This window comes from Alligator mississippiensis, chromosome 3, assembly GCF_030867095.1.
Source record: "Alligator mississippiensis isolate rAllMis1 chromosome 3, rAllMis1, whole genome shotgun sequence".
NCBI classification, from domain to species: domain Eukaryota; kingdom Metazoa; phylum Chordata; order Crocodylia; family Alligatoridae; genus Alligator; species Alligator mississippiensis.
This window is the reverse complement of record NC_081826.1, coordinates 36039730-36057278: the sequence shown is the minus strand read 5'-3', so window position 1 is coordinate 36057278 and position 17549 is coordinate 36039730. Positions and strand designations below refer to the sequence as shown.

The following is a 17549-nucleotide window of genomic DNA, read 5'->3' as shown; positions in this document are numbered from 1 at the left end:
TGAATTGCTTACACAACTGAATTCTAGACATACTTTAAGTAGTGCTTTTGAGGAAATACAGGTTAAAATAGCCTGATAAACACAATACTAATAAAAACTATCACATTTAGCCAAAGAACCTCATCTGCCTATGTCCTTACAACAACATGGCTACAATCAACACCCGCCGATACATTCTCTTGTGTAATATAGAATAGGTTGCTGAAGTGATTTAGCATGGAAAGCACAGGGTCAGCTAGCTGCCTGTTTCTTTTTTCTCTGGAGTAAGAAACCAAAGAATAAGACACAGGCACCAGGAAACATTGTATACCTTGGAGTACTGCATGATGTGTGAGAACTGTAAAAGGTGTTCTGCAGAATAAATGAAAGGAATTAAAGCAAAAAAAAAAAAAAAAGCTTATTTTTCTGAATACACAGGAACAGTGTCTGTTTTTAGAAACGTATACAAAATGGTTGCTTACATGGGGTGTGACTCAGCATTCCACAAACATTGTCTGCAGAACAGAAGGAAAAGAGTAGAGACCCAGCCTACTTAACAGTAAGAAACTGCCAACATTTGCTGATTTGCCCTGGTGAGAGGAAAATCTAAAGAATTTTTTAAATGAAAGAATCCTGTTATCGAAGAATAGAAAAGACTGATCATTCAGCCTGATCTTCTGCATTAGGCAGAGTCCTGCAAATCTGAGGTCCAGTTCTGTAGGATTTTGACCTCTCTCAAATCCAATGCCTATCATTGGCTTCTGGGGATGCAGCACCTTACAGTTGTGTAATTAGCCCTTCATTGCTTAGTGACCAAATGTTTTCTCATTTTAGGATCCTGAACTACAACTTCTTGGAGTTCTCTAGCCCCACTTCTCACAGGATTTGGCCCTTTTTAAATGTCTTTTGTGATTGAGTCTTATCCTTCCCCTCAATCCCATTGATTTAAAGTTATGTATATAGTGCTTCTAAAAATCCCATGAGTGACTTGTCTCCATCTTTAGCCATCTGAACATCTTTGAATGAAATGAAGCATTCTAAAATGATCCGTCAAAGTACCAACTGACATGGATATTCTAACAAGAAATTTTCTAATAAGGCGAAAGAAGAATTGTACTCGTTGTGTTCAGGGTTTCCCTGGGTGGTCCTTTATACTAGGTTGCATAATAAGCTTTGTCTCCTACAGCTTGCACTGTAGATTGCCAGTGGAAAATATTTAGCAAGTATAATTTTCATACCACTTCAGAATGACTCATTTGTGTACAGAAAATATCACATTTTGAAAATAGTTAAAAGCTTTTTTTGTACATAATTTTATAATGAGCCATGACTTGTATGCAATGTTTTACTTGTTGTATTCTCATTTTTGATGCTTTGTTTACATGGCTCTGAATAAGTTTTTTCCTCATATACAAAATAATGATCTCTACAACTAAGAAGTAAGATTAGTTTTACTAATACCGAGACGACTGTCAACAAGAAGAGCTTTCTCAATAAATTCCTTTTTATGCTTCATAAATATTAAAGAGAGTTTGTCATGCTTATAATTCTGAAACACTTACCATCATTAAAAATCAAAAGAAAAATAGTTTTTCACAAAAACAAGTACACAGCTAAAATCCTTAACAGGGTGAACCCGTCACTTTTCAAATTCTCTTACATTTCATGTGATAGGAATATTTTAAATTTAATTTTCAAATACGTTTAATAGGAAATGGAAATCAAAGCATCAGAATGCTTTTTTCTAAGTCCTATGTAGGCTATCCATTAGGTGAGTTATTAATGTGCTTGCAAATACTTGATTAGGCCAACACAAGTATTTATTTATTTACTAAATTATTTAGCCATAAAGTAACAGCTCAAGTGTATGAAAACTGAAAGTATATATAGATAAAGTTGAATACCTCTACTGTTTACACATGCAGCACAACTTCTTGAACATTTACTTTTGTGTATGCAGTGCAAACAGATATGACAGCAGTTGTATTGATTTGCATTCTACTGGTTTGAGAACAGAACTGGGATCCAGAAAGAGCTGAAAACCAAGTTTGATTGTGCAATGGATACCATTTGTGTTAAAGGTTTAATAGACTGCAAGGTATTTTTCCAAATTGATGAAAATTTCTCTCAGCATATTTTGTTTCTCCATAAACTCCTGCACTGATTTTTTAAATATTGAAATAGAACTTTAGATTTTATTTTCTGGAATCCAAGTGAAGTTGGAGAATCTCAGCAGGCTAAGTCTCTATCCCGTGAGATTATTGTCCACAAAGGCAGGAAAAGTTATCCCTGTCTTCTCTACCTTGCTTTAAGTTCTTAATTTACCCTCTAACATGAAGTGGGGCTGGAGAGTTTCATGAATTGACTATCTGAAAAGACAACATGCACATTACAATGGACTGCTTGCATTTCCATAATTCTAATGATGTCATTACTGCACTGTAAACAAGGTTTTTCCCAAAACAAAGGTAAAAGGTGAGACAAAAAACTATGTATGCATATAGAAATAAAAACAAAAAATGAAAAAGTTTAAAATATGTGAGCACAAATCAGTAGCACACCAATATTTGAAGATCATAACGGATTACGTTTCTTTGCTGCTCACGTTTATTCTTTGTTTCAGTTTCCATATCTGTAAAACTGCTTTCTTATTTATAGTTTTTATATATTTTATAATAGAAATGATCAGTTACATGCATAGAGTAAAGATATCTTTGTAGTAATTGGAAGTTGAAAAGTGCTGTATAAATATTAGATATGTATTTTTATCACTAATTCAAAGGAGCAGAAATCAAAGCAGCTTTGCTGACCCTAAAATCAAAGGTGACCTTTACAAGAAGTTCAGCAGTTGTTCTGAAAACTATCATATATTGCATTGTTGAGCTGAAAGTTGCATGTTGCACATCAGCATTGTTGGCACATCCTCCAAGTTTTTCAATTTTGAATGTGCCTGTAAACTTCTTCAAGGGCATGAGTAATGATTTTCCTTGGTGCATCTAGTTCATGGAGTGTGATGAAAGGATTTTATAAGACACCTTAAGAGGTAGTTAACAGTAAGGAATGGATTAGACAGAGGCTTATGATGGTCAGTGGGAATTATTCTAGGATCTAAAAATAACAGCAGCTTTGTAATAAAAATGACTTGGCTACAAATTTCATAGGTACTATAGATGCTAAAATGTTTCAGTTGTTCTGGGCATTTAAAACTGGATAACATATTTAGCAAATTTAATATGTAGTAGATATTGTTAGTACTCACAACAAACTATATCTATAGCTAGCAGTGAAGGCAGCCAGAAAATACCCCAAGGGTCATTTTTTTTAAGGGGGAAGGTATGTGGTGGAGCACCAGTGGAGTGCTCACCATTATGGGGCTATTACAAGCTCTGTGGGAGCTTGCTTGCAGAGCAGCAGGGAAAAGCCTCCCACAGGAACCAGTTTAAGGGGGAAGGTGGATGGCAGAACACATTGGGTGTCTGCCACTTTAAGAGCTGGGGGTAGGTGTTGCCCCAGCTCTGATGAGTGGCCATTTCATATCCAGGCCAGCAGAGCTGGAGGCAGCAGTTTGCTGCCTGACACCATTGAAGTAACACCACCTGGTGGACCTGCTGCTCTTGCAACAACTCGGAGGTGAGGGAAGAAGCTTATGGGGAAGGTTTGGAGGCTCTTGGTCCTGGTCATGACTTGAAACTGCACCTGCCAGGGAAGGGTGGCTTGCTGGGGCTCCTAGTGGCTTGGGAGCCCCCAGGAAATGCCAGGCCAGTTACCTCCCTGGTGAAAGGCGAGGAGGGGTGCCTTAACCCCAGCCCCCACCTTCGGGTGAGTTATTTATCATTGTTGGTAATAGAGTGCCAGGCATGCCCTGGTGTGGCACCTGAGCCTGTTTGGGGTGCAAGACCCGAGAGAGTGGGTAGGGGGGCCAGGCATGGCTTAGGCCACCTGAGCCCATGTGGGTACAGGACCCTGGAGAATGAGAAGGGTGGGCCAGGCATGCTGGTGAATGGCACCTGAGCCTGCAGGGGGTGTACAACCCCAGGCCCCAGCATAGGGGGCAAAGTAGGTGTGTCAGTGGAGGTGGGGGTGCAGAGGGGCACCTAGTGGCCTGCACCAGAGTGGCAGTTGGGAGGCCCTGGAGAGAGGGGCGAGCAGAGAGTGGGAGTAATGAGGCCCCGCAAACAGAGGGGCCTGAGATGAGGCCCTGTGAGGAAGAAGCATGACGTGGGCCCCAGTGAGCAGGAGGCTTGAGAGTAGGTCCTGCTAACATGGGGGCCAAGTTAGGCCCAGGTAAGCCTTTGGGCACCTGAGGCCACAAGTCGGCTGGAAGCTGATGGAGTGGGGTGGCTGAGGAAGTGCCACAGACAAACAACAGGGTGAGTCAAGAGCCCCTGATTGAGAGCAGCTTGGTGAGGGACCCGGTGAGAGACCAGAGCCAAAGCAGTGTTTTGCAAACCGTCCAGTGCTCGCTCGGATGAGGGCAGCGGGAGATGCCCGAAAGGCCAAGCGATTGCTGGCCAGGGAGTGCAGGGAAGCAAGCCTGAGGACCCTCTTGAGTGAGGGTGGGGTAAGTGTGGCCCCGGGGAAAGGAGGGGCGGTATGAGTGAGGCCCCACAAAAGGGTGGCATGAGAGGTGGTGAAGAGAGAGAGGCCTCAAAGAAAACAGGGTTTCTTGGCAAAAAGATCCTGACTTCTTTGTTGTACTTAAATGCTCAAAAGTGATAATGAGTATCAGGTGTAAGGATGTAAGAATTTTCTCTCTAGTCAGATTGCCAGGGACTGTGCAATTTTATTGCCTACCTCTGCATGCCTGCTGGGACCATTTGGGTGTATCCCACCTAACCAATTCCCTGCCAGTTCAAGGGACTTGCATGTTGGCTGTAACTTGGTCTTCTGTGGTACACACTCGAGTCTAGGAGGACTGAATTTTTTGGAATAGCAATAAGTAATTTTGGGATTGCTATTGGGTATTTGAGTGATACTTAATGGCCCATTACAAACAGGTAGTCAGACTAAGTGATCCCTGCTGGCCTTCATTTCCATGAAGTTTATGAAATAACAGCATAAGGTCAGTTTAGATTAGCTTGAATATTTTTCCAGGAGTTATAAACTATGTATATTGTTATGGGATGGCTGCAAAAACAATAACAGTGGTGTTAGTATTTATTGTAAATTAAAAAAAAATATTTTTAGTGAAATATTAAAATGTTTTCTTCCATAAAGTTATTGTTTGCTGAAGTGATTATCAGCTATTAATTGATATGCAGCATAGCATATTCCCTTTAGTACAAATAAATGTGCAAGCACACTCAATATTAGAAAGAGCCAACAAAATTATTCTCTTTGAATCAGCTGAACACTGTACTTTCTTAATAAACTTCTGGTAGCAGATGTGTTTATGCTTTGCTGACAGAATTATTTCTTTTTGCCTTGATTGCTTAGGAAAAGAAGTCCATCGATATCAAGAGATCAGAACAGAAGATACGACCAAAGGGACGAGAGGGACGAATGTTCACAGCATGCAACATCAGACAGTGCAATGCCAAGATCACCATCAGATTATACAGATAGGCGATCACAACGTGGGCCTCAGCTATATGAAGAACCTGAACATGGTGACTACAGAGATCCCAACAGAAGAATTCGCAGACGTTCCAAAGAGTACCCTGTAGAAGATGATGATGTGCGTAACAGGGAGGAATATGAAAGGCAGAGGCGGGAAGAGGAATATCAGGCACGATACCGAAGTGATCCTAATTTGGCTCGTTATCCAGTCAAACCACAACCATATGAGGAACAAATGCGTATCCATGCTGAAGTGTCCCGAGCACGCCATGAACGAAGACATAGTGACGTCTCATTGGCAAACACTGAATTGGAAGATTCCCGGATATCTATGCTGAGGATGGAACGACCATCAAGACAAAGATCTATATCTGAGCGCAGGGCTGCCATGGAAAATCAGCGTTCATATTCTATGGAAAGAACTCGAGAGGCTCAGGGACCAAGTCCCAATCGTCAGAGGACCACAAATCATAGTCCTCCTACTCCTAGGAGGAGTCCAATTCCTCTGGATAGGCCTGATATGAGACGCACTGATTCATTAAGGAAGCAACACCATTTGGATCCTAATTCTGCTGTACGGAAAACAAAACGTGAAAAAATGGAAACTATGTTAAGGAATGATTCTCTCAGCTCAGACCAATCTGAGTCTGTTAGGCCTCCACCACCAAAGCCCCATAAAACAAAAAAGGGAGGTAAAATGCGTCAGGTTTCATTGAGCAGCTCAGAAGAAGAGTTGGCTTCTACTCCAGAATATACGAGCTGTGATGATGTAGAGATTGAAAGTGAAAGTGTTAGTGAAAAAGGTAAGAGTTCTCATTTTATATGATTGAAATAGATATAATTTAATTTTTATTCCATTCTATTTTAATCTTATTTAATATATTTGATTAAGATGATAGGTTTTACAGTTGTTCCCATGCAAGTTTCAGTTTCACATAGTGAATTTTAGGGGGGTGGTCCTTTGTTTTATATATTGTAATATTCTTAATGGTATATTGCACTAAGAATCACATGGAGAAGAGTACTGGAGACTAAGTGCTTTTGAAAATGCTGATCATTTTATAAGGGAAAACTGTGCCTGCTGAAAACTTGTCATTAACTCTCTGAAGTATTTGGGCTGTGCTGTCATGTAGGATTCCCTAGGTCAAAATAATTGGATGCAATCCCAAATCTGTTAAAAGCTAATATTTCCTGTAACAGGAAAACATTACAGACTAGAATTATTTGAATTTGCTGATGCAGAAACCAAGTTAATTCAGTACAACAGAACTGGACTGGGAATCAAAGATTCTGGACAGGCAACAAATTTATACCAGTACGTTCTGCCTTTACACTATCGTAAAAGTGGAGTGCCCAAAAGCTTATTCAACATCTCTCCCAATTATACAGTTGGTCCAATAAAAGATATCATAAAAAGATCCTTGCCTCTTGTACACTTCTTGGAGACTACAGGAAAACACCAACCGTATTTGCCACAGGCTGGCTTTCTTCTAACTATTATCTGCTTCCTCTTGTCCAGTGGCTAAGTAAAGATGTAAAGATCTGAATTATATATTGGTATCACTGGAAATATTTGGATTTATACAGCCAGCTGTCAGAAGTGGCATTCAAGGCCATTTCACGGATGGAAACCAAAAGTTCCATCCCTCTAGGTCTAGTTGTGGAGCTTACACGTGTGTAACTGCAAGTAAAATCTGAACCAGAGTTAGTTGGGTACAGATTCATTCAGATTCCTAGGATGAAATGCTGGCCCCAGTGAAATCAATGAGAGTTCTGCTTTTGATTTCATGGGGTCATGGTTTCATGGCTAGTTTTTATGACTTAAATAGGAAAAAGGCCCATGGCTAGGATGAATGAAAATTTCAATGAAGATTACATATAAATATAACTTAATGTAGAAAATGTGGTATAAAATAATGTTACAATACTCTGAGGAATCTGGACAGTTCTTAAGTATTGACCATCCAGGAAATGTAGCAATAATAATTGTTGTTATTTTACTAGTAATAATAGTAGTAACAGTTGCTGGTTTAGGCTGAAAACTGGGGCAGTTCATCACTGAAATTAAACTGAGCGTGTTTTTAATGTTTGTGAAAAATGCATGCAAAATGGAGTAAGAAAAATAATCTTTTATGTGTTGATGACCTGTTTTAGTTAATACATACAGGGCTCATCTACACTTGGCCCTGACTGTGCAACTGTGCAGTTGGTACTGGGGTGTAGGTTGTAGCCATGTTGGTCTAAGGACATAGGCAGGCAAGGTTCTTTGGGTAAATCTGAAATCTTTTATTAGACTAACTCAAATAGTTGGAAAAAATCTTCTTAGCAAGCTTTCAGGCACAAACACCCTTTGTCAAAACAAGAATACACAATTAACTGTAGGTGCACATTTCTCACGAGAAAACCACTCTCTTTCCAATCTCTCAGTTCTAATCCTCAAAGGGAATTTACAAAATACCTTTCACAGACGAGCCTATGAACTTCACCTCATCAGTCTACTGGATACAAAAAATCATGGACTAAATACAGACATTGGATATATGACACATTATAACCTGCCTAACATCTGACTCCCCAGGTAAACCCTCCACTTTTTACCAACTATTCTCATCCTCTTCCCTCCCCTCCCCTCCTGTCTCTCATCCTTTGACTACAACTACATTCATTCCCCATAACCCCCACCTATCTGTCTCCTACTGACCAGCTCAATTTACATTTTAACTGACTGGCTTTCTTGCATACATACTGGCCTCGGGCTGCTTTACCACTCCATCCAGGAAGAGCACAGACCATCTGCAAATGCTTCCTCAGTCTGACAAAGGGTGTTTGTGCCCGAAAGCTTGCTAAGATTTTTTCCAACTATTTGAGTTGGTCTAATAAAAGATATCAGATTTACCCAAATAACTTTGTCTGCCAGTTGGTACTGAGCAGTCAATTAGTACTTGCTTTAGCTTTTAGTACCAGTAGTGCATGAGTCATTTCCAACCATACATCACCATAGTGATGATCTACTGCAAAGTAGCTCATTGCTATGGCAACGTACTGGTGGGGTCATGGCTAGTGCTTGTTGACTCTACATCGCTATAGTGATGAGGTATGTCGCTGTAGTTCATTGCTATGACAACGTAGCATCTCATGTAGATGTACCCAGAGTTTCCTATTTTATAGCATATAGCTCAAATAATGTGCTGTTCATTTTCGTGAACAGCAAGCAGTATCTTTTGACTTAAAGTAACCAGCGTTCAGGTTGAAATTGTTGTAGAGATTTTTCTGTAAAACTAACACTGCCAATAAAATCCCAGAATATACAGTAACCATCAGTAGAAGTATTTATTGCAATATTTTACAAAGAGCAAATAGTTATTTTAAGTGTCTTGTCTCCCCCAACAAAACCAGAGTCAGCTATCCCCTTAGGGCAGATTTAAGATCTCTTTAGCTAAGGGTCTCACACACTGGGACAGAAAATAGAAGTAAATTGATAAAGGCCATAGATCATGGGAGTGTTTATATCCCCGTGAAAGCCTACCAAATCATGACTGAATCATAAACATTTGGAAAAAAAATATCACAGTTTACGCAGCAGTAGATACTTGCTAGAGTTTAACAGCTAAAATTTTTCAATGTTCCATTCTCAGCAAGCATTGGCAAGCCTCTCCTAGCTCCTAGTGCTAACCAAACTGTACATGCACCATCCCTACACAGTGACTATGCATACTATACCCTGTAATGGCTTTGGGGCAAGATTCCTCAATCTTTGGGTGACCCTAGGGTCTCAACTGCTCACTTGCATGCCTAGCTTGCTATCTCCCACTGACTGGGCACTTGATGATGGCAAACTAGTGTCCCTCAGTCCCAGGTAGGGAAGCAAGCAGTCTGGTGCCTTATATCTAGTCTTTCATCACTGGGTGCCCTCCAGCATCCAACTAGGTTTGGTTCCCCGGGGTTGCTGCTCCCAATCAGATTCCTCTTCAGTGGGTCTTCTTCCTCTAGTTTTTTCAGATCCTCTGAGGTCTTTAACCAGCCCACAGCAGTTAAAGGGCAAACTTAAATCACCAATAGCCAGCCTGGGTGTCCACCAGGTCTTTTTAGCCTTGTTGCCTACTAATAGCTCTCACCAATGCCGTCTGGTCTGGAAAATACTCAATTTCAGTCTTGCAAGCCTCCCTCTAGCTCACAAGCAATAGTCCCAAGCTAGTGCTCTCCCCCCTGGTTCACAAACAATAGTTTCCAGTTTTCCCTGTCTGATGGGCTCACTATCTAGCTCCTGGATTTGCCCTCCAGCTCCCTGGCTTCCCTGATTCCAGCTAGCTCTAGGCTCCTACCCTGTCTGGGTTCCTTCTCCTTTACCATCCTGCAGGCAACTGCCTAGCTCATCTGACTGTGGGTCTATATAGCTAGCCAGAAAGGGTCAGGGCCTAGTTTGTACCCACTCTTAAAGAAATTGTCTCCTTTTCTCCCTTTCTTATGAATTGGGGCCTTATGTAAGGGGGTCATTACAACTCTCCACCCCTTAGTTCCTGTGAGTATCTGGACTGCACATTTAATAAGCATGCATCTTCTAACCTGGAGAAATAGAAGCAAAGCTGAATTTTCTTTCTGAAGTTTACTTCTAACTGCTGTAGACAGGGGTACATATGATGTAAACTGGGCTGCATAGTGAGTACATAGTTCATAGTGTCTGTTCTGTGATCACAATGACTATTCTGGTGATAGACAGTATAGAGGAGGAATTTTTTTGAATCAGCTATAGGGGTACAAGAGTCAGGTTTAAGACACTGGGAATGGCTACACAAAGGAAACTGAAAGAGCAAAGCACACTGGGAGACTGGAACTAGACAGGATGTCTTGTAGGGGGAACAAAGAGATTGGGTCTGAGATAAAAAGCCTGAGGAGTAGAGACTCAGGTTGACTAAGTGAGAAGGCTGGATGTGAATGAGAGGCCATTTCACTGGAGAGAGTTTACTAGAGCACATTTCCTCTTAGAGCTTGGAATGAAAGCCAAGATTCCAATGTCAAAAGAGTTCCTCTCGTGCTTGACCATATAAAGGAGAACAACTTAATTCTGCTCCACCTTACTCTATGAACGTAGGTAGCAGAGATCAGTATGGCAGATCTAAATGTTCCATCCATGTGGATGTCAATGGGCATGTTTTCACGTGCAGTTAGTGAGCATGAGCTCTGGAGTTTTTTGCTCCTGGGCATGCCATTTGAAAGTGTGCCCAGGAGCAATAAAGTACAGAGCAATCTGCTCTGGAGTTTATTCGTGTGCATCATGTGGAGCCCAGTTAGAGCACCCCTGGCTGGTAGGGGGCCCCCGGGGTCAGCCTGCCAGCCTGAGGCTTCTCCAACTGGGCTCAGTGTGCTGCAGAGGGGCTGGCTTGGGTACAAGGGTGCTTCAGCATGGTACTAGCTGGTAGGCAGCCCTTGCACTGAAGTACCCTTGTGCCCCAGCCAGTTGGGCCAGTGTCTATACATGTACTGCTGTGCACAAAAAAACTCTGCATTTATTAGCTTCTGCACCCTAATAGAGCACACGTGTAGAGGCTGAGACATTTACTGCAGAGCTAGTCAGCTCCTCTGTAAACGTCTTGTGTCAATGCACTCAATATGATTCCATATGATGAAGTTTGTGTTTCTTTCATTTTGCTTTAAAAAAAATCCTGGAAATAAAGAATGCATGTGCAAATACAACAACCTTGGTGAAAACTACATCATTAAAGTTGCATAGTCAATCGCTGTAAAATTGGAAATGGCAGAATTAAGACTGTGCAACATGAATTTGTCCTTCTTGTATATAAGCATTCTGATACAGTCTTGATTGTGTGACAATTTTCTATTTTTTTTTCTAGAGAGCTATCATTTCACTGAGCACACTGCATGGACAGTTCTTATTTAATGAGCAACTATTCACTCTCTTATTTTTCCTACCTTTTCAGCGTGTGGCTCTGTGACTTGCTGACTGCATTTGATATATGGGACCTTTATTCTCATTTTCTGCAGAAGTTAAGTCTGCAAGATTGGGAGGCTGCAGTTCCCTTTTCAACACTGCTGTCAGTCCTGAGGGATGATGTGGCAGGCTGTTTGATGTCTATAACTGAAGGGAAGCACCCCCTCCTGTATAGTTCTAAGTTGGTAGTATAAATAGAACAAAAAGAATATGTACATCAGCAACTATGGAAACCAAAATATCCTGCCTGTTTATAAATCCTCTAAAATTACAGGAGCAAAAGCTCTTAACCAGTTAGATAAAATGATAGTTGAAATGTCAGTGTGCTTAGAAGTCATTGGTGCGAAGGAAAAAAAATACCTTCAACATGAAAACTTTATTTTTGCTTGTGATTCTATTTGTGAATGAATTCCAAGTTTTGTTTTAAATTGATTTTTAAAAAACAGCTGAAAACCACAAAAATCTTTCTCAAAATTCCAGCAGTTTTCAGAGCCTAGTCACAACCCCCTGAGATACATGCACTTGTAAAGTTGTCACAGTGCCATATTTACTTGAATCCAAGATGAGGTGGCAGGGAATGCCTCATTTTGGATTGGAGTACCAGCCTGGGGCAGGTAGTGGCTCAGCTTCAGCTTTGGCCCCAGGCCCTGGGCCCTGGGCTGAAGCTGGAATTGAGCTGCCACCAGCTCTGGGCTGCAATAGCTTGTTTGGTGAGGGAGGAGACAACCTGCAGCCTGCTGCCCCACTGTCTGCCCTCCATGTCTGTGCCTGCCCCCTCCATCCCCTGCTTCCATCCCCCCACCTGCTTCTTCACCCCTTTACCGTCAGCTCCATCTCTGGTCCCTGCAGCCATGACTCTGCCTGTCTAGGAGCTGCTGCCACTTATTCCTAGCTGGGCTGCACTTGGGTCAAGCTGCTGCTGGGTACCCCAGAGCCTGAGCCAGAGTAGATGTGCAATAGAAGATACGGGTGGGGAACAGGGAGTGAGTGGGGCAGGCATAGGCATGGCAAGTGGTGGAGGGGCAGGTTGTAGAAGGAGGCATGGGGTAGAGGAGGCAGGGGCTGGGCCGGGCTGGGCCCATACTGCTGCTTACTGCCCCAGAGGAGCAGCAGCAGAAGGTAAGAGTAGAAGTGGGAAAGGAATGGAGGACAGGCACAGGATGCAAGGAGTGGGGGGACAGGTTGCAGTGGGGAGCAGGGACAAGGGGGCAGGCATAGGCATGGGGGCAAGGGGCGTAGGGGCTGGGGGCAGACAGTGAGGGCAAGCACAGGCACAAAAGGGAAGGCGGCTGTGTGGGGCAGGTATGGGGGGGACAAGGGACATGGAGTAAGGGGCAAGGGCTTGGCTCCTCAACCCCTGCTGCTTTTTCTGCCAGAGCAATGGGGGTGGATGATTTTAAAGGACCTTCCACTAATTAGATTCTATACACAGAAAATTATAACCAATTTATAATTTTCCATGTTTAGAATCTGATTATTGAATTTACTGATTATTAAATTTGAAATCATCTTGTATTCAGGTAAATATGGTATTAATTGCTCAGAACTGAACAGTGAAATATATCACCTGCAAAATTTCAAAACAAGATTAGTACTGGGAGGTGGACACTTCTATTACTCTAACCTTTTACTGCTATGGGGCTATTTGAATCTCTTTCAGGGTGAGGAGATTTTAAATGGTTTGTCACCTATATTCACAGTCTAGGGTTCAGTTGGATCCTGTCTTAGATGTTGTTAGAAATTCATATAAGAGCAGTATTTGACTTTCTTCAGAACATCATGCTAGAGCTGCGATCAGTTCTCAGCCTGGATCCTTCTCAATGTAGAAAAGACAGGAAATAAAGTGGCTGTTGGTTCTGGAATTAACTCCCATCCTGTGCTGAAACTGCATACTGCAGTCGTGAGGCTGAGAAGTGGATAGGTGTTGGTTCTGTGTTGGAGGAGGGTGTCATGTTATTTGTTTCAATTTTATTTTTTTATTAAAATATGCCTGGGATGCTGAAAGCTCTAGATAAGTTCCCTTTGTATTATAGTAGAAATTCAGGGTGCTTGTACACATGATGCCATTAACATGTACACATGATGAAAAGGTCACTTTGTGTGGCTTAATAGCATCACAGTATACACATTCAAGACTTTTGGGGGTTTTAAATTACTTTGCATTGTTGCAAAATAACTACATTCAAATGTGGTTTAGTTTGCAAATTGCAATGATGCAGTTGTCAGTTTACCCTGCAGCCATGGGAGAGGCAGGCAGGCTCTGCAGAAGAGAAGGATTGGGTCCTTCACCACTTCTGCCTTCAGCAGGTACTTGGAGGGACCCAATGCTATTTTTGTTTTGGTGGAGCCTGCCCACTTCTCTCATGGCTGGGGGGTGAACTGCTGGCAGGCCAAGCAATGTCTGAGCTGCGGAGGGCCCCAGTCCTTACCTCCATGGCAGTGGCACCCCCCAGGGCCTGCCTTGGTGGGCTGCTAGTGGGCTGGGTGCTGCCCCAGCTTTGGGTTGGGGAAGAGTTGGATTGGGCTGGGTGCTGCCTCCGAGCTGGGGCAGCACCCAACCCACTAGCAGCCCACTTGGGCAGCCCCAGGGCGCACTGTCACCGCAGAGGTAAGGACTGGGGGCCCTCACAGTTCAGGGGTCGCTTGTCCCCCCACTGAAGAAGACATAGGCAGTAGGCCTGTGCAAATAGGGAAGTATTTGATTTGGATTTGGATTCAGCTGAATCAGAGGACAGTGATTTGTTTTGGAGATTCAGATCACTGTCCCGAAAGAATTTGGCTGAATTGGCTTCAGAAGATTTGCTGCTGATTCAGAGAGATTTGGTGATTCAGATCAGCTGGGGAGAGGCACACACAGCTGAGCAGCTGCAGCTTCTCCCACGGCTCCTCCAGCTGTGCCTGCCTTTCCCCAGGTGGGGGGAGCCATGGGAGAAGCCCCCCTGCCTGCCCTACTGGCCCCATGCCCCAGCCTAGTCCTGGCACTTAAAAAAAAAAAATTAAAAATTAAAAAGCCCAGCACTCACCGGCTGCAGCAGTGGCAATTGGAGCCTCTGGGAGCTCATGGCAGAGCCACCGCACATAGTGGGGGGCAGTGGGGATTGCCCCCCCTCTGCACGGCAGCTGTCGCATTGTGCAAGTGCAGCACAGCTCAGCAGGACGCCATGCACTGTCTAGGAGCTGGGGCTGCTGGGGCTGAGCGGTGCTGGGCTCCAGCTGACAGGTGGAGCTGCCCCAGCTCCCAGACAGTGCGCAGTGCCCTGTCAAGCTGTGGTGCACCTGCACGATGGGGCAAGTGCTGCACAGGTGCCAGGTGGGGGGGCAATCCCTGCTGCCCCTCCAGTGCCCCTTGCTGTGTGTGTGGGGGGGGGGGGGGGGGGCTCTGCCATGAGCCCTCAGAGGCCCCAAACACTGCTGCCAGAGCCTGTGAGTACGGGGTCTTTTATTTATTTATTTTTTAAGTGCTGGGAGGCTGGACTGAGTAGGGGATGGGGCCAGGCAGGGCAGCCATGGGGACTTCTTTTGTGGCTCCTTTGGCTGTGCCTGCCTCTGCCCTAGCGGGGGTAGCTGCAGGGGCTATGCCCTGTTGCCTCTTGCCAAGCCAGCGCTGGGAGTAGGGGCTATGTCCCGCTGCTGCTGGCCCCTTTCCACCTGGAGTGAGCTGTGCCCACATCCTGCCCCACCCTGCCCTGGCTGGGCAAGCAGCAGCAGGGCACTCTTCTGGACCTGTAACAGAACAGAAGTTTGGCACACAAAACCAGGGTGTACCCACAACGGAATAGAAATTCAGCACACACAGATTGGTTTAAAAATGTCAGAACCCAATCTAAAATTTAACCCCTCCACCAAAGGGCAAATGTGTATTCTGGTCACTGATTCATACTATGCTGCTTACAAAAAATTGTGTAACTTAGATTGACTCCGCCTCAGTCTTGAATGCCTATACTTGGCCTAGTCTGGTAAACAGATACAGCAGTAGATAGGAAGTTATATGCGTAATGTCAGCTCCTAAGAATCCAGTGCATAATGTATGTAACTAGCCAGATGAGAACCCATACTTAATCCTTGCCATGGGTGCAAACTTTGTCTTTCATTTTTTCCTGGGACTAGGGAATGACTTCAGGCCCTCAGCTAGCAGGCTGAGTGAAATACGCTGACAGGAGAATTTTCAGGGAGCCCATGATTGGAAGGTCAGAGACAGTAGTTGATGTTGAGCAGAAGCTGAATGATCAGGTTTAAGGTTCAGGGTTAGATCACCTTTCTGATATTTCTTCTTCTTTGTTTATTTATGTATGACTGTTTGTATCTTAACATATTGTTACTGATTTCTTATGACTCCTCTTGTTTTTTTATAATAAATGTTTTTGTTATCTTTTATAACTTACTTTAGTGTAAGTGGTAAGTGTGATTTCAGAGTATTTGACCATACAGGCAGGCCTCTTCAATGGAAAGGGGGGATCTAAAATTTCTGACCACACAACTGGACTAGGGTGTGCTTCTTTTAGCTGGTGAAATCCCTTCAGTGAAGAGCTGGCAGGACCTAGCTGAGGCTGATAAAGATGAGAGGACATTTGGAGCATCTAAGTCTATTCTCGTCTGTCAAGTGCAGACAACAGAGAGGGTCTGGAGTTGAAGGGCATGCCTGAAGATGTGAGAATACCTCAGGCATGTCTCAAAGGTGCAGTGTAATGTGCTAATTGAAAGGAGTCTCTATATTTTCACTTTTTGTTTAATTCTACAATCATGCAGAAGATGGATATAGGTGAAGGGTGCTCCCTTGCAAGAATGAATTTTATGTATTCTGACATTTCAGTATATGAAAGTACAGTATGGCGATTACACAGAAGTACTGGAACTCAGCAGATTTTAGTTCTATTTTTGTTTTTGCTACCGATTCCTTATATGACTGTAGGCCAATCTCTTACCTGCAGCATGACTTACTTATTTTACAGATGTTAAAACTAAAATAATACTCTTTTCCTCTTCAGGCATGTTTGAGTCATATATAATGTTTGTAAAAGGAATCAGACCTCTGGGTGGAGGTGATATCTTTTATTAGACCAACTAGATATTTGCAAAGAAAAAAATTCTTAATTTTTTTTTTTCCAAATATATAGTTGGTCTACTGATAGATATCACCTCTCCCAGAGATCTGATTCCTTTTGCCTGTAGATCAATATGGCTACAACACGTATCCCTAACATTTGTAAAGCGCTTACTATGTGACTGGAAGAATTAAAAAGAATTACTGGAAGAATTCTGGAAATAATCTGGAAAGCAATTTAATAATGTAAAATTTTAGCACTGACAATTTAAAGAAAATGCTTACAAAAGATGGTTTGGATTGCATGCAGAGGAGCTGAAGTGGCCTGTTTGAGACTATGCTAAATTAGAAAAATGAAAAGCTGCAGTAATTTAAGAGTAGCTTTTGCCAACTTCTTTGCATCCTATTCAGAGGCATAGGAATGCAATGGGGGTTCCTGGGCAGCAGTGATAGAGAAGCACTGGTGACTTCTGGCTGTCGCTGTGAAACTAGCACAATTGTGCAGCTTGCGGTAATAGTGTTTTATTATCACCCCCATCCTAAATCGGTTTGTGGGCTGGCTGCCTCGATCACCCTACCTTAGATACACTAGTGCCTTAGTTCTGCTTTGGGAATTTGCTGAAAATTTGGATAGATTAAAAGTAATATTTTTCATCTCTTTCTCTTCATGGGACTTCCTTGGGCTAAGGATATAACTAGTTTTTGTTATAGCCCTCTATTCTGGCATATTACTAGAAGATTATTTTGGTCAGAAAATTGTACATTTATTCTGAAGGCTAAGTAGATTTATTTTCTTGTTGTAACTTCAAAAGAAACTCTTTAAATTATGTTAAAGTAAAATTTGACCTTTGATATGTAGTAACCTCCTTTGTTTCTTACTGTATTTATTACTTTTTTAAAGGCTTGTCCTTTTGGAATTCCATTTTGTGTCTACAGAGTATGTAAACTTTGCATTTCTAGTACTACAATTTACTTCATAGTTTGGCAAATTTTTAATTCTTCCAGCAGCATTATAATATGGTA

At 42.7% G+C, this 17549-nt stretch overlaps 1 protein-coding gene across 7 annotated transcripts in view; it reads left to right on the top strand.

The window, feature by feature from the left end:
• Positions 1 to 17549, top strand: part of RIMS2 (regulating synaptic membrane exocytosis 2) — a 933811-nt gene that overhangs the window by 408421 nt on the left and 507841 nt on the right. For all 7 annotated transcript variants that reach the window (XM_059723819.1, XM_059723822.1, XM_059723820.1 and 4 more), the window contains one exon: positions 5416 to 6341. In XM_059723819.1, coding sequence (XP_059579802.1) covers positions 5416 to 6341 — 926 coding nt within the window. The remainder of the gene's footprint in view (positions 1 to 5415; positions 6342 to 17549) is intronic.